General features: G+C 36.2%; 1 protein-coding gene across 3 annotated transcripts in view; it reads right to left on the bottom strand.

The window, feature by feature from the left end:
- LOC136238136 (uncharacterized) overlaps positions 1-22,325 on the bottom strand; it is a 35,515-nt gene continuing 13,190 nt past the window's right edge. The window contains exons 6-16 of one of the 3 annotated variants that reach the window (XM_066028483.1): positions 21,722-21,775; positions 16,539-16,640; positions 12,101-12,199; positions 11,519-11,623; positions 10,166-10,267; positions 8,088-8,169; positions 1,728-3,345; positions 1,292-1,668; positions 1,162-1,218; positions 818-1,120; positions 1-766 (exon numbers count right to left, since the gene is read on the bottom strand). In XM_066028483.1, coding sequence (XP_065884555.1) covers positions 753-766; positions 818-1,120; positions 1,162-1,218; positions 1,292-1,668; positions 1,728-3,345; positions 8,088-8,169; positions 10,166-10,267; positions 11,519-11,623; positions 12,101-12,199; positions 16,539-16,640; positions 21,722-21,775 — 2,913 coding nt within the window. In that variant the 3' untranslated portion in view covers positions 1-752. The remainder of the gene's footprint in view (positions 767-817; positions 1,121-1,161; positions 1,219-1,291; positions 1,669-1,727; positions 3,346-8,087; positions 8,170-10,165; positions 10,268-11,518; positions 11,624-12,100; positions 12,200-16,538; positions 16,641-21,721; positions 21,776-22,325) is intronic. The other 2 variants (XM_066028486.1, XM_066028493.1) reach the window with 2 other exon arrangements.

Raw genomic sequence — 22,325 nt, 5'->3', positions numbered from 1 at the left:
ACCTCCTACTCGTAGCAACATTCATTGTTATTATAATAAGTGGTCATATCCAGTGTTGGGAGTAACGCGTTACATAAGTAACGCATTACATAATATTATTACTTTTGTGGTAACTAAGTAATATAACGAAATACGCTATAAAAAACGGGTAATATAACTCAAGTTACTTTGCTTACAAATGTAACTCGTTACCTAAGTAATATAGTTACTGTAACGAGTCTAATATTATGTAATATTACTACTACAAGTAACGAAGTTACTAATCTCGTTAGTTATCCTCTGAGTAACGCCTAGCTACAACGAAGTAACGAAGCCCACTGAATGAAGCTTATCTTACTTATAACCAAGATTTGCACATTGTCCAACAACACAATCATGTCACGTGATAAAGTGGTAGTTTCACACGTGACAGCTTAAGGCTGTGGACACAAAGTAATATAATATGTAATATTATTATAGTTACTTTATTTTACGAGTAATATGTAACTGTAACTAAATAGTTCAGTTGCAAGTAATATGTATTATGTAACTAGTTACTTTTACAAAGTAACTTGCCCAACACTGGTCATATCAGACTATGTATACACTATTGAACAAATAAGTGCTACAGTATGTAGAACGTTCATTATACAAAGTATGTGTGATATAAAATTTAATAAGTCAATAAGTACACATCGCATTGGACTAAAAATTGAAGTATTCTATAGTGTTTGATGGGTACTTAGAGTAGAATGCATAACAGTCAAGGCCTGTCATGGATTACATCCTACACACAATACTGAGATCATGAAATTGTAACAATGTAATAAGTGCATACCTTCTGCTAGCTTGCTCTCAATCTCACTACATGCGTTGGTCAGTTTCTTGCTCATTTTTAGAGCACACAGTAGAGTATTCCAGGTCTTAAGTCCTTTCCCTTTATCTGTAGCTAGCCATTCTTCCAGCATCTCCAGACAACAACTTTCTGGATCATTAATGCCACACTTCTGTTGAATAAGCCTGATGGATGTTGAGTCAAAGTCCAAATTAATAGCTGCCACCTTCCAGTCTGCAGCAAGCTTTGGCACTACAATATTGGTTAATTGCTTCAGAGTGGGAACTACAGAAGAACAACAGAAAACTAGATATACCATTATAATGAATGATCCTCTACTTATGTACCTTTTTCAAATAGTGCATTGGAACCTCTACTCATTAGTACTGGTGCAGATGAAGAACCTGATTTATAAAACAACAGCATAATAAAATTATTATTGGTAATAGAATTGCTACCATTGGATGCCATACATACCTTTATCACTCACTGTGGTCAGTAACAACATGTAGGCTTTTTTGGGAACAGCCTGACATTCACTTTTGGAGCAGAAGACATCATTTGAAGTATTGATGCTATTGAGTCGAACATGAGGCAAACAGTTATCATCATGGTGTAGTGGACATTCTAAATATGCAATGGGTTGTCTTGCTGAAGGAATATACATTTGATGGATAACATTAAGTGATTCTTTCAAGTATGACAGTAGCTCCTGTCGTTGTTCTAACATCATCTGTTCATCTTGTGCATGTATTGTAAAATAACACTTGATAGAATAAGTAATTTGGCATTGTTGTAATTTAAAACTCTGTCCTTTTCCTTTACAGTCAAAGTAGCCAGTGCCTCTGTATATGCTGTGGAACAAAAACACATATAATCTAAGCACATAATTTATACAGTATGTGCATCATACCATCTAACATGATGACCCCACTTATTGCACCAACTGATCGTCTTGACTAGCAAGTGGTTGAATATATTTTCTGGTAAGTATTTATCAGGAAAGTGATACAACACTACCACATCATGAACCTTTTTCTGATAAAGCTTTTTTTTGTTGTAGACCAGCATGGAGGGAACCACAAACACTCTGCCTTTTTTGGGAAGCTCGTAAGAGTCATCTTCATCATCAAACTTCGTCTCAACAGACACTTCTACTGCAAGATCAAACTTTTTAAGTAGACCTAAGATTACCTCTTTCTGCTGCAGACGACCACAACTCTTCAACATATCATTGAGCAATTCTTCTTCTAGCAATCCGTAGTTATCATAACGATCACATGATAACTGCAATTCAGCTGAGGATGGCTCATAATTATGTGTGGAAATGACAGAGGAGACAAGATTGGACACTTCTTGTGGATTCACAAAAACCACATCCTGTAGAGCTGGCACATCTGGGTAGTACAGTAGGACACCCTTGTAGGAGAAGTGAAGAAGAGCTTCTTTTAACATGTTTTCTTCAATGTCAGCGTTTATCGCAATATTTAGTGCTTCTTTTTGAGTTATGGTTGAATTTATTTCTGATTCCTGCAGCAACCCTGTTTCAAATTGCAGGTAAGTTATAGGACATTGCTTTTCAATTACAGGTCTGCCTGCTTTTATAATGGTATCCTTGACCTTTGCAAAGATGACCTGGTCTCTTGCTTCATTATCAATGAAATGAAATGCATCAGCACGTGATGCTGGCAAATGATCCATGAAAAGTTTGCCAGAGAATGCCTTGTAAAATCTGTTCATGATATTTCTTTTGTGCTGCTCAGTGAGACCTTTGGAATGTGTGGCAATCATAATGATTGTTGGAGCACGTTTGGAAATGTACATGCCGCCTTCCACTTTAACTCCACAGTGACTGAATACTGACTGGAAAAGTGTTTCTAACACTTCAAGATTTGTTTGCATTCCTCTAGCGGCTACCTTTTCTTGAAATCTGTTTAAGCGCTGTCGACTAATTACTGCTTCGTCAAGGCCCTTTGATGCATCAAATGTCATCAACACCACATCTTCTGGGGCCAAGAACATAAAGTGAATTTCATAGTATATTTCTTGACCACCAAGATCTAATATGACAACCCGAATGTCACCATCAGAAACATCTTTAGTATCCAACACCTCCTGTACTCGAGCAACCACTTCTTTAGGAATTTCTTCTTGTGTGCCTGTAGCTGCAACTTGGTTGTCTACATGTACAGGTGTATTCTTTGAAATAGTTGATATGTAAGTTTTCATCCCACTTCTAAAGTTCCTTGGTAATTTTTCAAGTTGATCTTTTATTTCACTTTGTCGCCATTTCGATGTAAAAATGCGCTCAATAGTGCATGAGTTCAGTTCAGCTCCACTTGTTGGTGGCTGATCTTCCTGGAATTGCTTACCTAGAAAAGAGCCAACGGTGCTTGTTTTTCCAGCTCCTTCTGCACCCATCATCACTAACTTCATCTGATTGGATGCTCTTGTGCCCTTTTTCATAGCTTCATGGTAAGCAATGATAATCCTCTTGTTGATTCCACCACGTACCATAGGTTTAAATACACCTGTGAAATTTAATATTATTTATAGCACTGCACACTGTACTGACAACAATTTAAAATGTACAGGACTTCAAATTGTCATCTAATTTACATTGTAAAATGAAATTACATTAATGGAACCACCTATGGGATTGATGTCATTAACCATGCAGTACTGTAATACTGTTTAAGTAGGGATCCCCCAAAAGTGACATGTGCCACCTGAAATTCCACCTTTTAAAATCATCCTAGAGACATCTTACTCAACAAAAATCACCTTTACTAACATCAAATGCAGTATTAAAAGCAAGAAAACACTTACAGGCAGTCGGATTTAGTATTAAAAAAATCACTAAAGCTCAAATTTTCATCTGCCAGCCTGTCTTCCTGTATGCCTGCCTGCCTGACCACAGTCACAAGGCTGGGGGCCAAATGAAGCAGCATATAGCCACCATTTTACACCACAATAACAAATTCACCAGTAGCATGTGCCTTTTGGGTTCCAACGAGTGTGTGCCCTCTGTGCCTTGCCTTTCCTTTTATTTCAATCAGGTTGGTCTTCATCCCTCATAAAATGAACTCATAATTGTAACCAAATTTTTGATAATTGTTGATCTACTCTAGCACAATTTTCACCATGAATGGATTTAGCTACACCAGTACTATACACATTCACACCACAGTCACCATCAGCCACAAACAAATCACCCTGTGGAAAGCTGAACCACAAACACGTCACCTGTAGAAAGTTCAGTTACAAACAATTCACAGAGTTTAGTCACAAACAAATCATCCTGTAGAGAGTTCAACTATAAACAAATCACCCTGTGGATAGTTCAGTAATAAACATGTCACAATGTAGAGAGTTTAGCTATACAAGTCACGTAGTAGAGTGTTCAGTTAAAAAACAAGTCACCCTGTAGAGAGTTCAGCTACAAACACGTCACCCTGTATAGAGTTCAGCTACAAACAAGCATCCTGTGGAGGATTCAGTATTAAACAAGTTACTCGGTAAAGTGCTCAGCTACTAACAAGTCACCCTGTAGAAAGTTCAGCTACACCAGTGGAGTATTAAACTAATCATCCTGAAGAGATTTCAGTTACAAAAAGTCATGATCACTCTTAGCGAGTTCAGCAGTGAGTTCAGTTACAAACAAGTCACCTTGTAGATAGTTCAGCTACAACAAATCACTCGATAGAGAGGTCAGGTACAAACAAGTTATGTTGTACAGATGTTGCTACAAACCAGCCAAGTTGTGAGCCAACCTGTAGCATAGGAGAGAGGACAAGTGTGATAATTTTCATACAGTATTAATTTTTGCAAAAGAATATCATTATAAAAAATATCCACAGAATCCAACTCTTGATCTCTTCATCCTTGCTGCAGTAAACAAAAAGCAAGTAAAAAAGCTCCAAAGCTGGCCACAGGCTGGCTTTGGAGTATACAAGAAGTGATAAAGTGATATCTATACAAAAAACAAAACAACCAAGCTGTGAAAAAGGGTGTAGCCTCCCAAAAAGCCAGGATGTGAAATCAAAGGTGACAGCTGAGGATTGGCTGTGATGGTCGGCTAATGACAGAAATTTTAATAATGACAATTCAGATGAATTCGGTGCCTAATCCTATAAGCTTGAAGAAGGCCAACACAAATTCATCTGAATTGTATTTTTTTGTCATTAACCTACCATCACAGCCATTTTCTGGCTGTCACCTTTGATTTCACATCATTTTCACCCTGGCTTTCTAGGGACCGCACTCTTGGTATAGATATTAATTTTACCTAATACATCTATTATATGCAGAAATTTCCTAATTTGAATACATCATTCTCAACAGTTATGCATCACTCTCAAGCATAAGTATTAATATGTAAGTTTGCATTCTTTGATTATGCAATGACCATTTGTGACCGGACCTACGAAAACAGGGCATGTGGGCACAAACTACATCCCATCACTCTACAGGTCATATCTAAGTACTGGAACAGAATGGTTGCATTCTGCAACTTGCATCATAAAGCCAATTAAATGCTTTCTAAGAACTGAAAATGGCATTTCCATAACATAATGGTACAATAAGTTATGAATGATGAACGTTTGAAAAAGTAGGCAAAAATCATGTACCCACATGCCCTATTTTTGCAGGCCTAGTCACATTTTGGGTATGAAATAAAGTCATTGTCTAATGAAAATGTATTTATTAGGCTGTTAGGAACATTACACTCTAATGAAACAGTAATGTTAATTATCTGCTCTAATAGAGTTATTTATTACTTTAATAGAGTGTGTTGATCTTACAGTTGGATATGTAATTTAACAAGAATAAATCATGCTATTATTACTCCTCAGGCATCTACAGGGTATCAAGACACACAGTAGTGTGTCGTGCAGCCAAGAAATCCGGCGACCACACTGTGAATATATTTACAGGATGAAAGAAAACAGCTTTTTCACACGTGCATAGCTCCATGACCCCTTCTCCAAAGCACACCATTTTTGCATCATAGCTGTCCCCTAGGTAGGGTACGCCACACAGCAAATTTGATTAAATTTGCAACAACGATTAGCGAGATATGGGAGTTCTAAATTTCATTTTAATTTCTTTGTATTTTTCTTCTTATGGCGTACGGGGGGCTACGGGGGCTTTGATTTCTTTTCGCACACTTTGCAAAATTTGCTATAAAATGCAAACATGCAACTTGATTTCCTCGATTTTTGGCACAAATGAAGAGCGTGTAACAGTGGATTCATGTACCAAGTTTGTTGTGAATCTAAGGAATATTCAAGGAGTTACATGTATGAGTGTTTATTCACGTAAAAAAGATCAAACTTCTTATCACAGCTACAGGGTAAACCGAGTATAGAAATAACTTGAAAATTGGTGTGTAGATAGGCTGATCATTGTAGCAGTGCTTTTTGATAGTTTGAATAGCAATAGAGTTACAGCGACAAAGTTATAAAGCAAAAACCAAGCAAGTGTAAAATTGTGGAATCGAGATACTCTAATAGAGCAGTCACCGCGAGGTAAAAATGGTGTCAGAAAAAAAAACTTGCCAGAGTTCGAACTAGGGACTTCCATACCTAACACCTGCATCCTTAACCACAGTCACCACGAGGTAAAAATGGTGTGAAAAAATGTCAGAAAAAAACTTACCAGAGTTCAAACCAGGGACTTCCATACCTAACACCTGCATCCTTAACCACTGAACCACTGCTACCTTGGCTGATCACTTCACTTAATTTCTGCTTTATAAATGAAATTTCTAGTTGAAATCTGTTTATAATGAAACGTTTGTAATTTCATAGATCTACCAATAGAAGTACTAGATTGTTCTAGAACATTCTATGTATGTTCTATTAGAAGTCCTCAAAAATTGTGCACTCTATTAGAGTATTACAATAATATTATCAAGTACTGAATTAAATCATGCAATGAAATACATTTATAAGTCTGTCTTCAATAATCATCATTGTATCTACATAGAAAAGAAGAAATGTGAGTAAAAACAATGTCAAAGTCGCAGGTTTTGGGGCCTTATAAAGTACAAAAAGAAGTGAAATCCACACAAAAACAGCCAAGATGTGAAAAAACGGTGCGGCCTTAAAAATCCTGGGTGAAAAAAGTTGTGAAATCAAAGGTGGCGGCCAAGAAATGGCTGCAATGATGTTAATGCTAAAAATTTTAATAAGGGCTGTGTGCATTGTTAATTTAAAAATGGTGCTGCATTAACATCATTGCAGCCATTCTTGGCTGCCACATTTGAGCTGCCATCTTTGATTTTACAACTTTTTTCACCCAGGCTTTTTAAGGCCGCACCATTTTTTCACAGCTTGGCTGTTTTTTTTTTGTGTGGATATACAGCATTATGCTTAAAAATTACACAAGCACAACCGGGGCCACCAACAAGAGGGTAACTGGGGAAGTTTGCCCTGGGCCCCACTTTGTAAGGAGCCCCAAGGGGAGCCTCCAGGGGCCTCATACAGTAGTAACTGCCCCGTAGCTACATTATCCACACATAGCTACAATAAAATGAACATACAACAGTGCAAATCTTACCTGTAGACAGGAAGCCTCAGTAAATACCATCTATATATAGCCAGTAAGATCCATAGCAATGCAGTGCAGCAGTGGCAGCAAACCATTACTTGTTATAATATATTTTTAAGGCACTTATATATATAGACACTGACTTTTACATAGGATTAACATACTCTAATAGAATAGTCACCCTATTATAGCAGTCAACCAAATACTCAGTTATAGTAACTGTTAAAATTTGAGGTATAAAATTTCCTAGGTGGTATGTATTTGGCAGAAAGCTTCCTATAAAATTCAAGTTCGGGGTACCCTAATACAGTAGTCACCCTAATATACAGTTGAATAAAATTATATACTGTGATAAATTATTAAAATCAGTCTCATTTTCAATCTCAAAGGGTCTAATTTTTTGCATGCTAAAACTGTGAATAAGCTTAAATTATCAGTTAGCTTTTAGTTGTAGTCTAGTAGATAGTTAGCTAAGTTTGTTCTTGTAATGTTGTCTGTTTTTCCTTATTGAAAATCGTGGGTTATAGTGGCCCAGATTTTAAATTTGCCCTGGGCCCCCTTAATTCTCTCAGCGGCCCTGACAAGCTTATACATAGTGAATTCAAATAAGGTAATACAGTACCAAAGTTACATTCTTTTCAATTTCACTACTTTCTACACATTTACAATGTGCAGCATTGTGTTGACTATATAATATATTTACTATACTGAGGATTACTTGATCCAGCAAGTTGGTCTGAACTGACCCTCCTATCAGACTCCTCCTTCTCCAGGAGATGTGTGATCCTTTGTTGTAATTGCTATAAAGTAACCAGCAACCATGATGTCAAAATTCTGCATTACTGTCATACAATGAATACAATAGTTCAAAGAAAATTGGTAATTGATTTAGGTATTATGGGATGCTGAAGTAGTCTATACCCCCTTTGAATTTCCCATATCTGCTGTATGATGCTTGGTAAATCGACTAGCGAGTTATAGGAATTATTCTAAGTGGTACAAGATAAAGATTATGAAAATTATGATGCATATCTCATTGATGGCTGGCCAGACTCAACTGAAATTTGGAATATAGAAGGTGTCCCACCCTGAAGGAGTTTCCACAACAATAATGGATACTATGTATTCTGAAGAACTAACTTATAGAGCTAAAGATTCATGAAATGGCATTTTCTAGGTTTCTGTAATATGCACACTTGCTGGTGGCCACCCTCACCAGCAGTACTTGGCCACATGGGACACTCATATGGCACAGTATTGGTGGCATGATCCTACATAGTAAGATGATCAAATTTCCAGAGGTACACAATACTTCTTTTTATCAGCTGCCTGAGAACAGTACAGCTATAGCAGTACTTGTGTGAAACTTCTTCCTTTACAGTTCAATCCTTTTTGCTCACAGGTGCATGTTAACAATCTCAGTAATTCAACTACAGGTGTTCTATAACATCATGCACCACATTTAAATTAAGTCATTAAAGGTAACATTATTACTATATATCATACGTATCAACATCATCCTAGGCTTTACATTAGCCAAGAAACTGGATGTAAAGAACAGTAATGTGCAAAATATGTGTTTCATGTAGTTGTAATCTTGGAAAGAATTTATATAGCTAAAACCATAATCCTTAATCTCCTAATTTACATACTGACAAAAGTACGTAATTCAAGCCAAGAAATCACAAGCAGCAAATGTATGCAGTACATGCGTACAAAAGCCCATTGAATTAACCTGCACCATACAATTTTGCCTACTGGCAGGCAGAGTTGGGGTCGTTACACTAAAAATGTAACTAGTTACATATTACTCGTTACTTTTACACGATGTAGCGCGCTACAGTTACATATTACTTACTGAAAAAAGTAACAAGTTACATATTACTCACTACTCTGAGGGCTGTAACTAGTAATAATATTACATATTACATTTGTTCGTTACAAATTATAAAGTAAGTCCAACCTTCTAAATACAAGCTACCAGCCTACAACTACAAGTAACACGAGCGAGACATGAGTTTCTCTGGTGTAGTTCAGTCACAAATATATACTTTGTTGTTGTATCTTGGCCACAAGGGCACTCCCCATACACTATCATTCCTTGTCCATGCCTATAACGCTATCTCCAGTCTTGTCTGGACCCAAAATGCAATCAGTCACGTGCCTGGATACAATGCGCCTTAAAAGGAAGTAACGCGTTATATTCATTACAATTTATGGATGTAATATCCGTTACATATTACTTACTACTTTATCATGTAACGCGTTATACTACTCGTTACTGTAAAAGTAATATTATTATGTAACGCATTACCCCCAACTCTGCTGGCTGGCAGGCAGGCAGGCAGGCAGGCAGGCAGGCAGGCAGGCAGGCAGGCAGGCAGGCAGGCAGGCAGGCAGGCAGGCAGGCAGGCAGGCAGGCAGGCAGGCAGGCAGGCAGGCAGGCAGGCAGGCAGGCAGGCAGGCAGGCAGGCAGGCAGGCAGGCAGGCAGGCAGGCAGGCAGGCAGACCAAAATTTGGATTAAGGTGACTTTTTAATTAAAAAAAATCAATATTGGAGGTGTGTACATACTGTATATTATAGGATTTTATTTATATTAAATACTAGATACTGGATATGCCAAGACTATTTGGTTAAACTACTTTTTACTGCTTAAGATATTTCTAGGACGCATTTCAGCAGGTGCAATTCATTATTGTGATGATCCCTACTACAGTGTAAACAGTAATACCACACTGTTTTGAGTTACAAAATTACAAACTATATGTACATACATTATAAATCATCATACGTACCTCATCACACTGTGTAGGATCCAGCCCAGCTTCTTTGATAAGGTAGTACACTGTACTACTGTGATTATTGTTTACAGCTGCTGCCAGTGGAGTACTGTTGGACTACAAAATGGTGAAATGAAACACTTGCATAAGATACGTACTACTGTATTTTACACATTGAGAGACGTTTAAAGAGATTTTTTTGTACTTACGACAAAGTGATGATTCTGTATACATATAAGGTGTGCAACAAGGAAAATTTTCTAATACATTTAATGTGTTTATGTGGTGCAAATGTGAATGTGAGGTGGAAGACAATCAGACGTTAATCAGGAGTTATTGTACTGTTATAGAGCTAAGAAGTCAGAAGTGTTTTAATGATACCATGCATGGTCTGCAAGGACTATAATATCCAAAAGCAGCAATGTACACCACAGTAAATTATGTACAGTGTATATAATTATATCTTAAAATACTACACACTTTTACTAACCATACTGTACACAATTTTTGTGCACAGCATTTTTTCTATGTCAAAGGTTTTGTACATGAATGATTTACACTGCTCAAGAATTGTTTGTGCAAGAGTATCTTGTTTTTGAAGCACTACTAGAACAGTCACAATAGTTAACACAGTTTAACGATGGACCTACCTACATGTACTTCACCTGTGCTGCATGTAGTTAATAATAATGTTGTCAGAATGGACTACTTTGATTAAAATAATGACCTTATTAGTAGGGACCCGCCGATTATGCTGGCATAATTATGAGCATAACAGGTGTCTGAAAGCATTGAGCATAATGCTAGCATAATAGGTAGAATATTTGTGTAATAGTATGATCATGAATTCTTACTTATCAAAATAGCTATCACAGAAAGATCGATATACTCTAATAGAACAGTCAGTAACTCTAATAGAACAATCATATAGCTGACTGTTCTATTAGAGTATATCGATCTTTTCTGTGATATGCATTTTGACAAGTAAGTTTGTGCTTCAGCCACTTATTATTTATCCATAAATTGGAAATTATTAGCAGAGCATGAGAACTGAGGCATAAATAATTGGGCATAATTTGAGCATAATAGGTAAGTATTGAGCATAAATTTAAGCATAATAGGTAAAGTTTTGAGCAGTGCAGCATAGCATAATAGGTAAAATTATGAGCATAATCGGCAGGTCCCTACTTATTAGGCCAAAAACTGGAATGAAAATATGAGAAAAACCAATATGGACTTTACCCTTAATAATGTAATTCCACAGTTACTATGCATATTATAGTTGGAGTACAAATCCTTTCTGTAGATCAGTTTTGATGTTTGCATCTATACTCACTATATACAGTATAATGTTGGTGTCTAGCTCACCTCCTCATCCTTCAAGTTCATATCTCCCCCATTATCTATCAATAGGGCTGAAATATCAGTATAACCATTACGTGCAGCAATATGTAATGGTGTTATCTTGCTCAGCTACATTGTAATACAACTGACATTAACATACAAAGTTTAGTTAGACAAAGATGTGCACAAACATGGTACATATATAGCAATGTTCAAACTATTATATGATGGATGGGTTATGTTTCTTTTCTAGTGACTACTCTTCTTCTGTACGAAATCCAACTACCACTGAATAGCCAAACAGCAATATTGACAGCAATTACAATGATTTACACATTACAGTTGTAAGCCAACTTCAAGTTATATATCCCTCCCTGCAGTGGTAAGTTTGCTACTACTTTTCATTTAAACACACTACTACATGGCATTCATAATGGAGATGTACTTTTCAAGTTACAGCATATTGGTTTGTATTACTGTACTTACACATGTATGTGCATATAGCTACAGTATTTTGCCATTTACACTGCACTACTGTTTATTTGTAATTGCTCCATCACACAATGACGATTCTGTTATATTCCATCGTACCATAAGTTAACTCACCCCTCCAGTGACATTTACGTTAGTCCCACAGTTCAGGAGTGTTGAAGTCACATCATAGTGACCACGCAGTGCTGCCCAGTGCAGACCAGTAAATCCATTCTATATAAGAATAGTTAAACATTTACTCAAGAACTTGAGGTATATACTCTTTTGCCATATACACAAATACAATACTGTTTTCTATTTTGTATTCAAATACAGTTGTAGTGGCAATGATCAATCACAGCACATTTTACTATTATGTAAGATGAGCTGGATAGAAATCATACCTAAATATAGACAGCTAGGTGTTAGTCTATTATGCTTTTATTTATTCATTGTCCTTTTTGGAACACAGCAAAACCCATATGTTGACACTATAACTCTGTATTTTTCTCCTTATTGGTCAGTCTTTACTCCATCTTTGGACCATCTTGGGAAACTTTGTACAGTGATGGACTACTGCATGTTATGACTATATAGTAATCTAATTTTGCCTCAGGCCTTGAAAACTTTTGTTCCAAGATGGAATAAGACTGGGTAAATACGAAGTAAATAATGAAGTTAGTATCAGTCAGTATCAGTACATGAGTTTTGTTGTGAATTTCCAGCAAAATTAGCCTATCATACTCAGTTTTATGCCTTTCCTGAGCTTACGTTCAAACAACCATACAACGCTATGACTTTTACATAATCGGAAGAAATTAATTAAGAATATTTTTCACCTGACAGCATCTGCTGTTCAAATTTGTTGGTAACTTTACTTTGGAATGGAAAGTTTAGCAATTACCACAACGGTTGTATGTATATTTTTATTTTACCATTGATAGAGATTTGAATCAAATAAGTATTTTTACAACTTCTTTTTCTGTATAGAGGCTTTTCCAAAATACTGCAAACTTCGGCCAATTATTCCTCAAATTGTGCCAAGCATTTATTTATGCATGATGTTTTGCCTAACTGTTATTCCAGAATCATGCTGGCAGAATAGACTCAAGCCTATTGGCTATATTAATATTTAGATAATGTACAAAACTACACTGGAACTTCAATTATATGGGCCCTGGCACAATTATCTGGGCCCTGCATGTCAGTTCAGATAACTGAAAAACCCATTTACTTACGTTTTGTGCAAAAGAACCTTAAAACAATTTATTTACATTTTAAACTACTTAATAGAACAGTCATTACACTAAGAGAGCAATCAATTTTCAATTGGTGTCTGGTTAATTGAAAGTTGGAGTTCGGATGACTGGAGTTTAGATAATTGAGGTTCCACTGTAGGTGCCATTGTAATGCATCACATTGTGCCATTCTTGTGTTGTTGCTTCTGATAAGTCAACAGGGCTGTATTACCCTTTATAAAGCTATTTTTAGTGACTCTTGTTTCCTCAGATTATGATAAATTAAAAAAAAAATTGAATTGTCTGTTTTCTTTGTGTACTTCACTGCTACAATTGTAACTGTTCTATTAGAATACGCTGACTTGCTCTTCCCATAGCAAGAATTTTTCAGACATGACTGCTCTATTAGAGTGCTATATCTATATCCTGTCAAGCAAAATGTACTATTCAACCAATATGTACAATGTTTAATACACCTACTGCACTGTTCACTTTACAAAAAAAAAATGTAACAAATATGCCAGCATTATGCTCAATACTAATTGATGCATCACTATTCACAACATAAATATGTGGCCTATCAACTAGTTTAAAATGTATATACAATTACTAATGCAGCATGCATGGCTGCATGATTGTATGAATGTTACAATGAGATCACTATTTGGTTGTATATAATAACTGGACTGGATTAGCAGACTGGACTGGCAGACTGGACTACTCAGTGGAGTGGTGGACTGCATCGAACTACCAGACTCAGGTTTTTATATATTTAGCATATTTAGGCAACTGCATGGTTGCAGCCATACATTGCTACATTGAATGTAAAATACACAATTGGACCTGTCTATTTGGCATTGCCTAATCATCTTAGGTGGTTGTGTGCAAACTTAGTTAAATAGAGTAAATGAGTTAAATGAAGTATATACACAGCATATCATATCATATAGTACAAAATAGTACTGTATATTACGGATAATGAAGGATTGGACTTTTCTGGCCACAAAATATCACCCCCAAACCAGCCTCACAATTAATACATTGTTCCTTGACAGTATTGCTTAGGTATAATCAAGCCCAAAAGTGCATTCAGCCTGACCCAAAACACTTTCAATAGGTTGTTACACCCCTGTATGAACTTAGAAAATTATTCACTCAAATTTTATGTAATTTATTGCAATGGAATAAATTGTAGTTAACATGCTGTGACGTGGGCGAAGAATAAATACAGTGCAAACCTACATACCATATCACAGTAAATGAAGCCAACATGCTTTAGTGCTGAAATAAGAGAATATAAACTATAGCCTTTCGGGTGAAGTAAATTAAATTCAGCACCACAAACTACATGAGATGACTGCGAACATTGTACAATGGCATGCTAGCACCACGAATTTAAATCCGTACACTTAATAAGATTCGGGTTAGAATGCGAACAAGGATACATGAAACATGATGACATCACAATGATTCATTGTATAATTCATAAACTAGTTTGACAGGTTTAAGATCATGAGATCCTCCTGAGACACATGGCGTGTTCGCAGACAGAAAAAATTGTCCACTCCCTCCCATCCAAAACCATGCATTAAGTGTATGTACCAGTGCATCTATTGTTGTATGTGCTTTGTATGGTTGATCGGTAGTTTGGAATGCCTCATTTTGATCATAAATGTGTGTTGTAAAATGTGACATTAAGGCTGATTTTCCAAAATCTGGTCACATAATTATGTCACCAGATTAGCAAAAAGGGGTCTTCCACACACATTCAATTCTATGAACTTGAAAGACCATAACTTTGTGTTCAAGAAACATAATAATTATAAGCCTGATAGTTTCCCCATCCATTATGCTATGTTGGTACTCACTGCCGACCAAAGTTCAAGTCATTAGCTTTTTCCAATCCGAAGTTATGGATTATCTAAGTTGGTAAATTGGATGTGTGTGGAAGACCCCTTTCCACAAATCCAGTCACATAATAGGTATTAAATACATACAATGTACACTAGTATACAGGTATCTGCATGTATAGGAAACCTCTTGTTGTTTCACTATATGTGTTTTAGGTATTCCCTTGTTTCACAACTTTTCTTTTGATCCCTAATCTAAACCCTTATTTTTTCTTCCTCTTTGAAGAACCTTGCATGGGAGGATCAAAGCAAAAACAGTTTTATAAAAGCCATAGAGAAAACAACTGTTTTATGTTGGGCAGTTATACCACAATTCTATATCAGGTAGTTATAGAGCTGCCAGGCCTACGTATATGTCCTGTTTTAGTGATTACTATCAACCATTCTGGCCAGTACAACCAATCAACCAAGCCAATCTAGGCTGATAGTTTTAACATGCTGGTAGATCAGTCAACCCAACCAGTAAGAGCAAAACCACCCAATTTAATTTATAGACACACTTGAAGATTTCGTGATGATGGTTGTTTGTGGTCAGCAGCAGTAAATGTTCTTACATTTGGTTCACATACACAGATGAGTCCTAGGAATACCACAGAAATATACCTATTAAGTACCACAATCGAAAATTTTTAGCTGTTGAGAAGTTGGACTAGACTCATCCTCTAGCTCACTCACCCTAGTCTAATGCAGGCGCAGCACAGGCACAATTCCTATTCTACCACTGACAATAAGGCTACTCTGTGATTTTCTAATTACTTCGTGTGTCTTTTGTGTACCTCATGATCAAGTTGTCGGTTCTCTATACCAGTTAAAGTACTGCCTAATATGTCAAATATAGCACTCAGAGTGGTCTTGAGACAAAATATAGCACTTGGCTTTAATATTTTCTCTCTCACCCACTCTTTTATGTGCTATATTTGATGTATAGCACGTGGGGAAGTGTTTTATCTCTTACAAAGGGGTGTATGTATATTAATGATAAAAAATATCCATTTACAATTTTGCAGTGAAACTTCTCTCTCTTGGTATAAACTCCATTGTGTGACTATAACATTATTCTTATAATAGAGTATAATCCTACAGTACATGTTTATATACGTAGTATAGTAGGAACCATGCATTCAAATACAAAGCATGGCCATCTGAGTCAGGAATTAGCCATTAACTGTCTTGCTATTCCATTGGTAGCTGATACATATAAATGCAACTGAACAAAGTTGACAAGTCTGGAATGGCCATACTGCTTTCATTTATGTGTGTGTGTGTGTGTGTGTGTGTGGGGGGGGGGGGGGGGGGGGGTGGGAGTGGACTAGATTAGCATAGCTACAACCAGTTGCCCAAACTTTTGCTAAAAGGGAAGAACCTGAGTCCAATATCCAGTTCACCAGTCCAGTTCACCAGTCTAATCCAGTGATTGTATACAACCTCACTAACTACGCCAGTCACATCAACACCATTGGAGTATAATTCTTGTAGTGTTGCCACGTCACCATTACGAGCTGCTGTTTCTATCTTCACCTTATCCTCCTACAGTGACATCATCATTATGTAGCAAGAGGCATAATATACTAGTGGGGCAAAAAAATTATTAATTTTCAACAAGTAGAATAGGGATCAAAGATTTGATTTTGAAAAAAACTGCGTAAACAAGAAGTAATAGGGATGATAATCCACAAAATTCTATGCATCATCAATTCAAAGCAAGTTATTTGAATAGTGTACACTCAATTTGCGATTCCTATTTCAACATTTTAACAAAATTTAACCACAAGTTGAAATAGGAATCGCAAATTGAGTGTACACTATTCAAATAACTTGCTTTGAACTGATGATGCATAGAATTTTGTGGATTATCATCCCTATTACTTCTTGTTTACGCAGTTTTTTTCAAAATCAAATCTTTGATCCCTATTCTACTTGTTGAAAATTAATAATTTTTTTGCCCCACTAGTTTCATGATTTTTTTCATGTCCATGCACATGGACTACTTCTTAAATATATGTTCAACAGTACATGATTGTTTAATAAAGAAACCCATTGTAATATCAACTGGCAATAAACAATTACATAAATAAGTTTAATAAACAATTAGTTAACAATACAGTTAACAATACAGTAAACAATACCACGTTCCTTTGACGAGTAGATAAATCCACTAGTGTGACCGTTTACTGCAACGAAGCGGTGCGAAATCTCAACACGAGTAAAACACACGCTTGACTAAACGTGGTCGACTCCAATTAAAGTGCTGAGTATACGGAGTATCCCGCTTTTTATTTTTCAATCGCGTACGGAAGGGACACACCCCTTTTCAATTCGAAATTTACCAGTGTGTTCCAATAGCTTACAAGCCTTGTTATGTCGACTCTTAGCTGGTAAACAGCTGAAGAATATAATAGAAAGTATACACGAAAGGCGTACAGTAATAGTTTAAGTGACGAGGTGCGGGCCACACCCCCTTCACTGTCTCGTAATGAAGGAAGTCTAAAACCCGAGTTTCAGTGAACAATAGTTATGTTTAATGTTTAGTGTGATACAACTTGATGCATTTTAGTCCTGTGAGCTAAAGCAATGGAATTTTAAACAATTCTATATTATCATCTGTATGGCTTCTCGATCGAATGGCGTCTCGAAGAGTGATTCTTGCTCTATATCTCGCAATCGCATTAGAGAGGGAAGATTTTAATACCACACAGACCTGGGTACGAATGTTTTTTAAATACGCCATACGTTTTTAGGGCTGATATCTACTTCCTACGAGCTGTAGGCGCGCGAAACAAGAAAGAAAGAAGAAAGAAGAAAGAAAGAAGAAGATGGAGAATCTAACCATTTTCAAAATTTTAAAAAACACCTAAAACCATTTCCCTTACTTTTAATACTTGTTGGCTAGTGTTGTAAACACAAAAGAAAGGTCTAGAATGTTTTAGAAATAAAATCTAAAGCCCGGAAGGCTGCTTTTGGCGTGCGTTCTATTAGAGTGTTTTGAAAAATTTCTGCCTGATCCCTATTATGTACCACTACCGTGGTACATGATACTTAAATGAAATATTATACAGAACATTCTAGATGACTTACACATACAGTATTGCATGCTAGGTACTGCATGACAACTTGTTTTGACATAAGAAAAGTTTGCAATGCTAAAAATACAATTTTAATGACAACAAACATGGAGCATTTTTCATACACCCAAAATTTCAACTCAACTTACAAATCACACTAATGTAATAAAATTTATTAATTTAAAAATGAAGTGGGGTTCTATTGAAAAAAGTACCATATATGGTGGGAAATTTTTGAAAGGTTAAATTTTTGGAAGGAGCATTTGATTGAAAGTTCAAAAAATAATATTTTTGAAACAGTCCTTCTTTACCACACCACACCATATAGATACTTAACTAGAAAGATTCAAAAAGTTAAAATGCATTAAGTTAACAATGGTTGAGTTGAACATGTACCATCATGTATTTGCTGCTTTGATTGTTCAGCATAGATATTGATAAAGGACCATCTGGCTTTGGTAGAAAAATCGCATCTAGCTACGCATTTCTTCCTCCTTCAAATCTTGAACCATGTTGTTTGGTCTTAATACAAATGGCCTGCAGACTGAGCTATGACTAGTTAGCATTTTTAGGTATTTGTTATCATTTCACTCAGTAATGATTTTCTTGAGCTCTGAGGCTTCAAGTCTCATGGTGTCACCTGTAGCATAGCTTGAATCGTGTTTGCCTTCCAGTGACCCAGTGCCTAGCTATACATAGCTATATACTGAGGCCTATCGCTATCTGATGAAGTAGACAACTTGCACTCGAACTTTGTTTATATTCACACTTTTATTGTCACTTCTAAGATGTATTTGTAACTATTATTTTCAAAAAAGTATTGTTATTTTTGATTGAAAGTTTAACTTTCAAAAATTTCCCACTGAAAAGTAGGGAAACAAGAGATATTAAAATGGTACAGTAGTCATTACAACATACATGTCAAGGGCATAGCCAGGGGGTTCAGATGGTTCGAACGAACCCCTCTTTCAGATTCAGATTTTTTTTAGAATTAAAAATCACATCAGATCTTACAGTTCTGGAGTTCTCCGGTAGCTACTTGCACACTGGCGTTCGTCTGTACTACTCTTGAAGGTCACATTATATTAATGCTGAACTATTGCAAATCATCAAGATCCATTGCATCACGTGATCAGTTGCGCATGTGATGCAATGTTGGAAATGGCGAAGGCCTGTTGGGTGGTTGAGACATATTACAAGGCAGCAGCTGTGAAAAACTTGGGTGGTCATATTATACATGTGACAGGCGAGCACAAACTGTGAATTGTTGATGTAGATTTACCTGATGAATGGTTTGTTTAGTTGTCACATGTTGTGGGCACGTGATGTCTTGAATACATTGGAGTACAAGCCAAGTCTGAAGCCACTGACCATCAACAGAAAACATGCCGAGAATAATGTATACCTGGAAGAAGGTATTGCCAACTAAGGGACTCCATGTGGAGGGCTTGCGTGTGCTAGAGAAATTGAAGTTGACTGTCGACAGTATGTTGAAGATTAAGTTAGTATTAGCTACAATAGGTTTACAAGCTGCATAAACAGCAGTGTGTAGGTTTTAGCTAGCTAGATGCACAAACAGCACCTTTTAATGTTACTGCCTAAGGGCATGTTTTGTGTATACATCATTTTCGTTCAAATATGGTCTAGGGGGAAGCACCCAGGCCTTCCCCTAAAGACCTGCCACTCCAAATCCAAACCTCCTTCAAGAAAATCCTGGCTACACCTCTGCATGTAGCTATGTGGGACAATTGATCTCTACATTGACATGTTACCACCATCAGTTCAATACCAAAATTATAGGGATTTTAAGCTATGTTTTATTAACTACCATTATTTATATTATCACTTACGTTTTATTGCTAGAACCCTACTTCATATCTAAATTAATAATCTTATTGCATTTTAGTTTGTTAACTTTTTTGCCATATACATAGCATAACTATGATATACACATGTGGCTGTGACTGCTTTATTACAGTAACTCAATCATGCTATAACTATCTCAAGTGAGCTACACAACAGGTTAAGGGACACGGTTGCCTTTTTTTTCCTCTGCAGCAGAACTGCAGTTCATTACAGCTAGATCATTAATGGTTGTGGTAGCCACCCTATGATTGTTAGCAGCATGGGAGTGTGTTCTGATTGTTTAAGAGTAGGGTCGCACCATGCAATTGTTTATAATTGCAGCAGCTTCTCCTTACATTATATAATACTATATAATAGTGCTTCAAATAGTTTTGTGGTATTTACATATGTGACCAGATTTGTGAAAAAGGGACATAATCACACAAGCCTAAATTTACAGTATAAAGCATTGAATACATTGGGTGAAATAATTGTGTATCATTGAAAAAATACGTAAATTTTTTAACCCCTCTTTCTTAATGAAGGAAGGGACTAACAATAAAAATCTACATAGATATCATCTTATTCGCCTGCTCAAGAGGAGTTGGAAAATTGCTATTTTGTTGCAGTAGACCCAAGGATATGTACATACGTTATGAGCATTTGTTTATGTCATGTTGAAGCGATCGTAGGTGATTGATTTTCCTTCATGAGTTTCGCCTTTGTATGCAGTAAAGAAGGGCGAGTAAAGGAAACACGTACCACGTAATTGATTCCTCTGTTCATGGCGAACACGATGGTGAAAGTTTTAGCTCCATACCTCAATCCGTTGGTAAGTTACAACTGTTTTTGTAAGCGCCTATTATTTATTTTCCCTATACTAGCTTGCTGTACAAATAGATTTTTCTGTTGTTGCTACTTTGTAGGGCTGTAACTCCCAAAGTTATTGGCATATAAAACTGAAACTTTGACAGTGGGTACACTTGGCTAAGCAGATTATAAATATTTAATAAACAGGAATTCAAAAAAATGCAATTATGTCCTGTTTTCGCAGATCCGGTTACATATGCTTCTCTAAGAAAAGTGTCGATGCAGGATGTTAACAATTTGATATGATTTATTAGAAGACAACCATATACATAATAATTAAAGATCAAAGTAATGGAAAGCACAGAAGGCAGACACTCTTTCGAGCCAGAAAAGCACATGTCACAGATGAGTTCACTATTGTGGTGTGAAAAGGTGGCCATGTGCTGATTAGTTTGGCTGCTAGCCTTGCAACTGTGGTGAGGTAGGCAGGCAGGTGGGTGGGTGGGTGGGCAGGAAAGCGGGCTGGCAGGCAAGTAGACAGGCAGGGACAAGAAGGCAAGCAGGCAGACTGACTAAAAATCGGATTTTGCAACCTTTTAAAAATCAGTATTAAGACCTCTCTGTACATGTTTTCTGTTTTTAAATACAAGATTTGATGTTTGATGCACTAACTATTCCACAAGGAGATTTTTGTTACATATAACATTTCTATATAGGTTGTTGTACATTTGGTGGGCACTGTTCATTTTAGGGGAGAATCTTTACTTACAGTACTACTGTACCATTTGATTATATTATTTCATGAAATTTTAATCATGAAAGTAATTCTATTACTAAGCAAATGCCAGTATGTACATCATATTTAACTATGTATGTATAATAAATCTGTACCTTGTGAAGGCGAGGTTTCTTACAGGGTGGTTCTTCATCTTGTTCTTCTTTAACCTGTAAAATAGTTTTTAAAAAAAATTTTTTAATGATGTAAATGGATTTTGGATACTGAAAACAATGAATTTAAAGTTAGCTAATTTGGCATGCATGCATGTGTTACAAATAAAACAGATTCTAAATTTGTAATGAAAATATGCATATGTATTACTACGTTACCCAATTTCATTTACATGCAACTATGTTATACATTGCAATATCAGTTGTCAATTAGTGCATCATGAGAGATCTATTTATCCCAAAACTTGCAATTTTAGGAAAGCAATATTTGTCACATAAACTCACTGGATGCTATAAAACAACAACATACTGTAATGAAATATAATATATATATATTAAAAAATATTAATTTTAAAATGAAGTAAACGGTAAAAAGTAGTAAAACAAGAGATGAATGATGGTATTACAGCATAGCTTGGTGGGAAAATTGCTACATTGGAATGTTATAACAATCATTTTGTTCATTGCCAAAGTAGGGATTTTCTATTTTTCACTACTTTTTGTTGCTTGGATCCCTAAAATTAATAATTTTTAATACACTAGCTTG

Source organism: Dysidea avara, chromosome 1 (genome assembly GCF_963678975.1).
Source record: "Dysidea avara chromosome 1, odDysAvar1.4, whole genome shotgun sequence".
NCBI classification, from domain to species: Eukaryota; Metazoa; Porifera; class Demospongiae; order Dictyoceratida; family Dysideidae; genus Dysidea; species Dysidea avara.
Note: the sequence above shows the minus strand (reverse complement) of the source record. Positions and strands in the feature narration are given on the sequence as shown.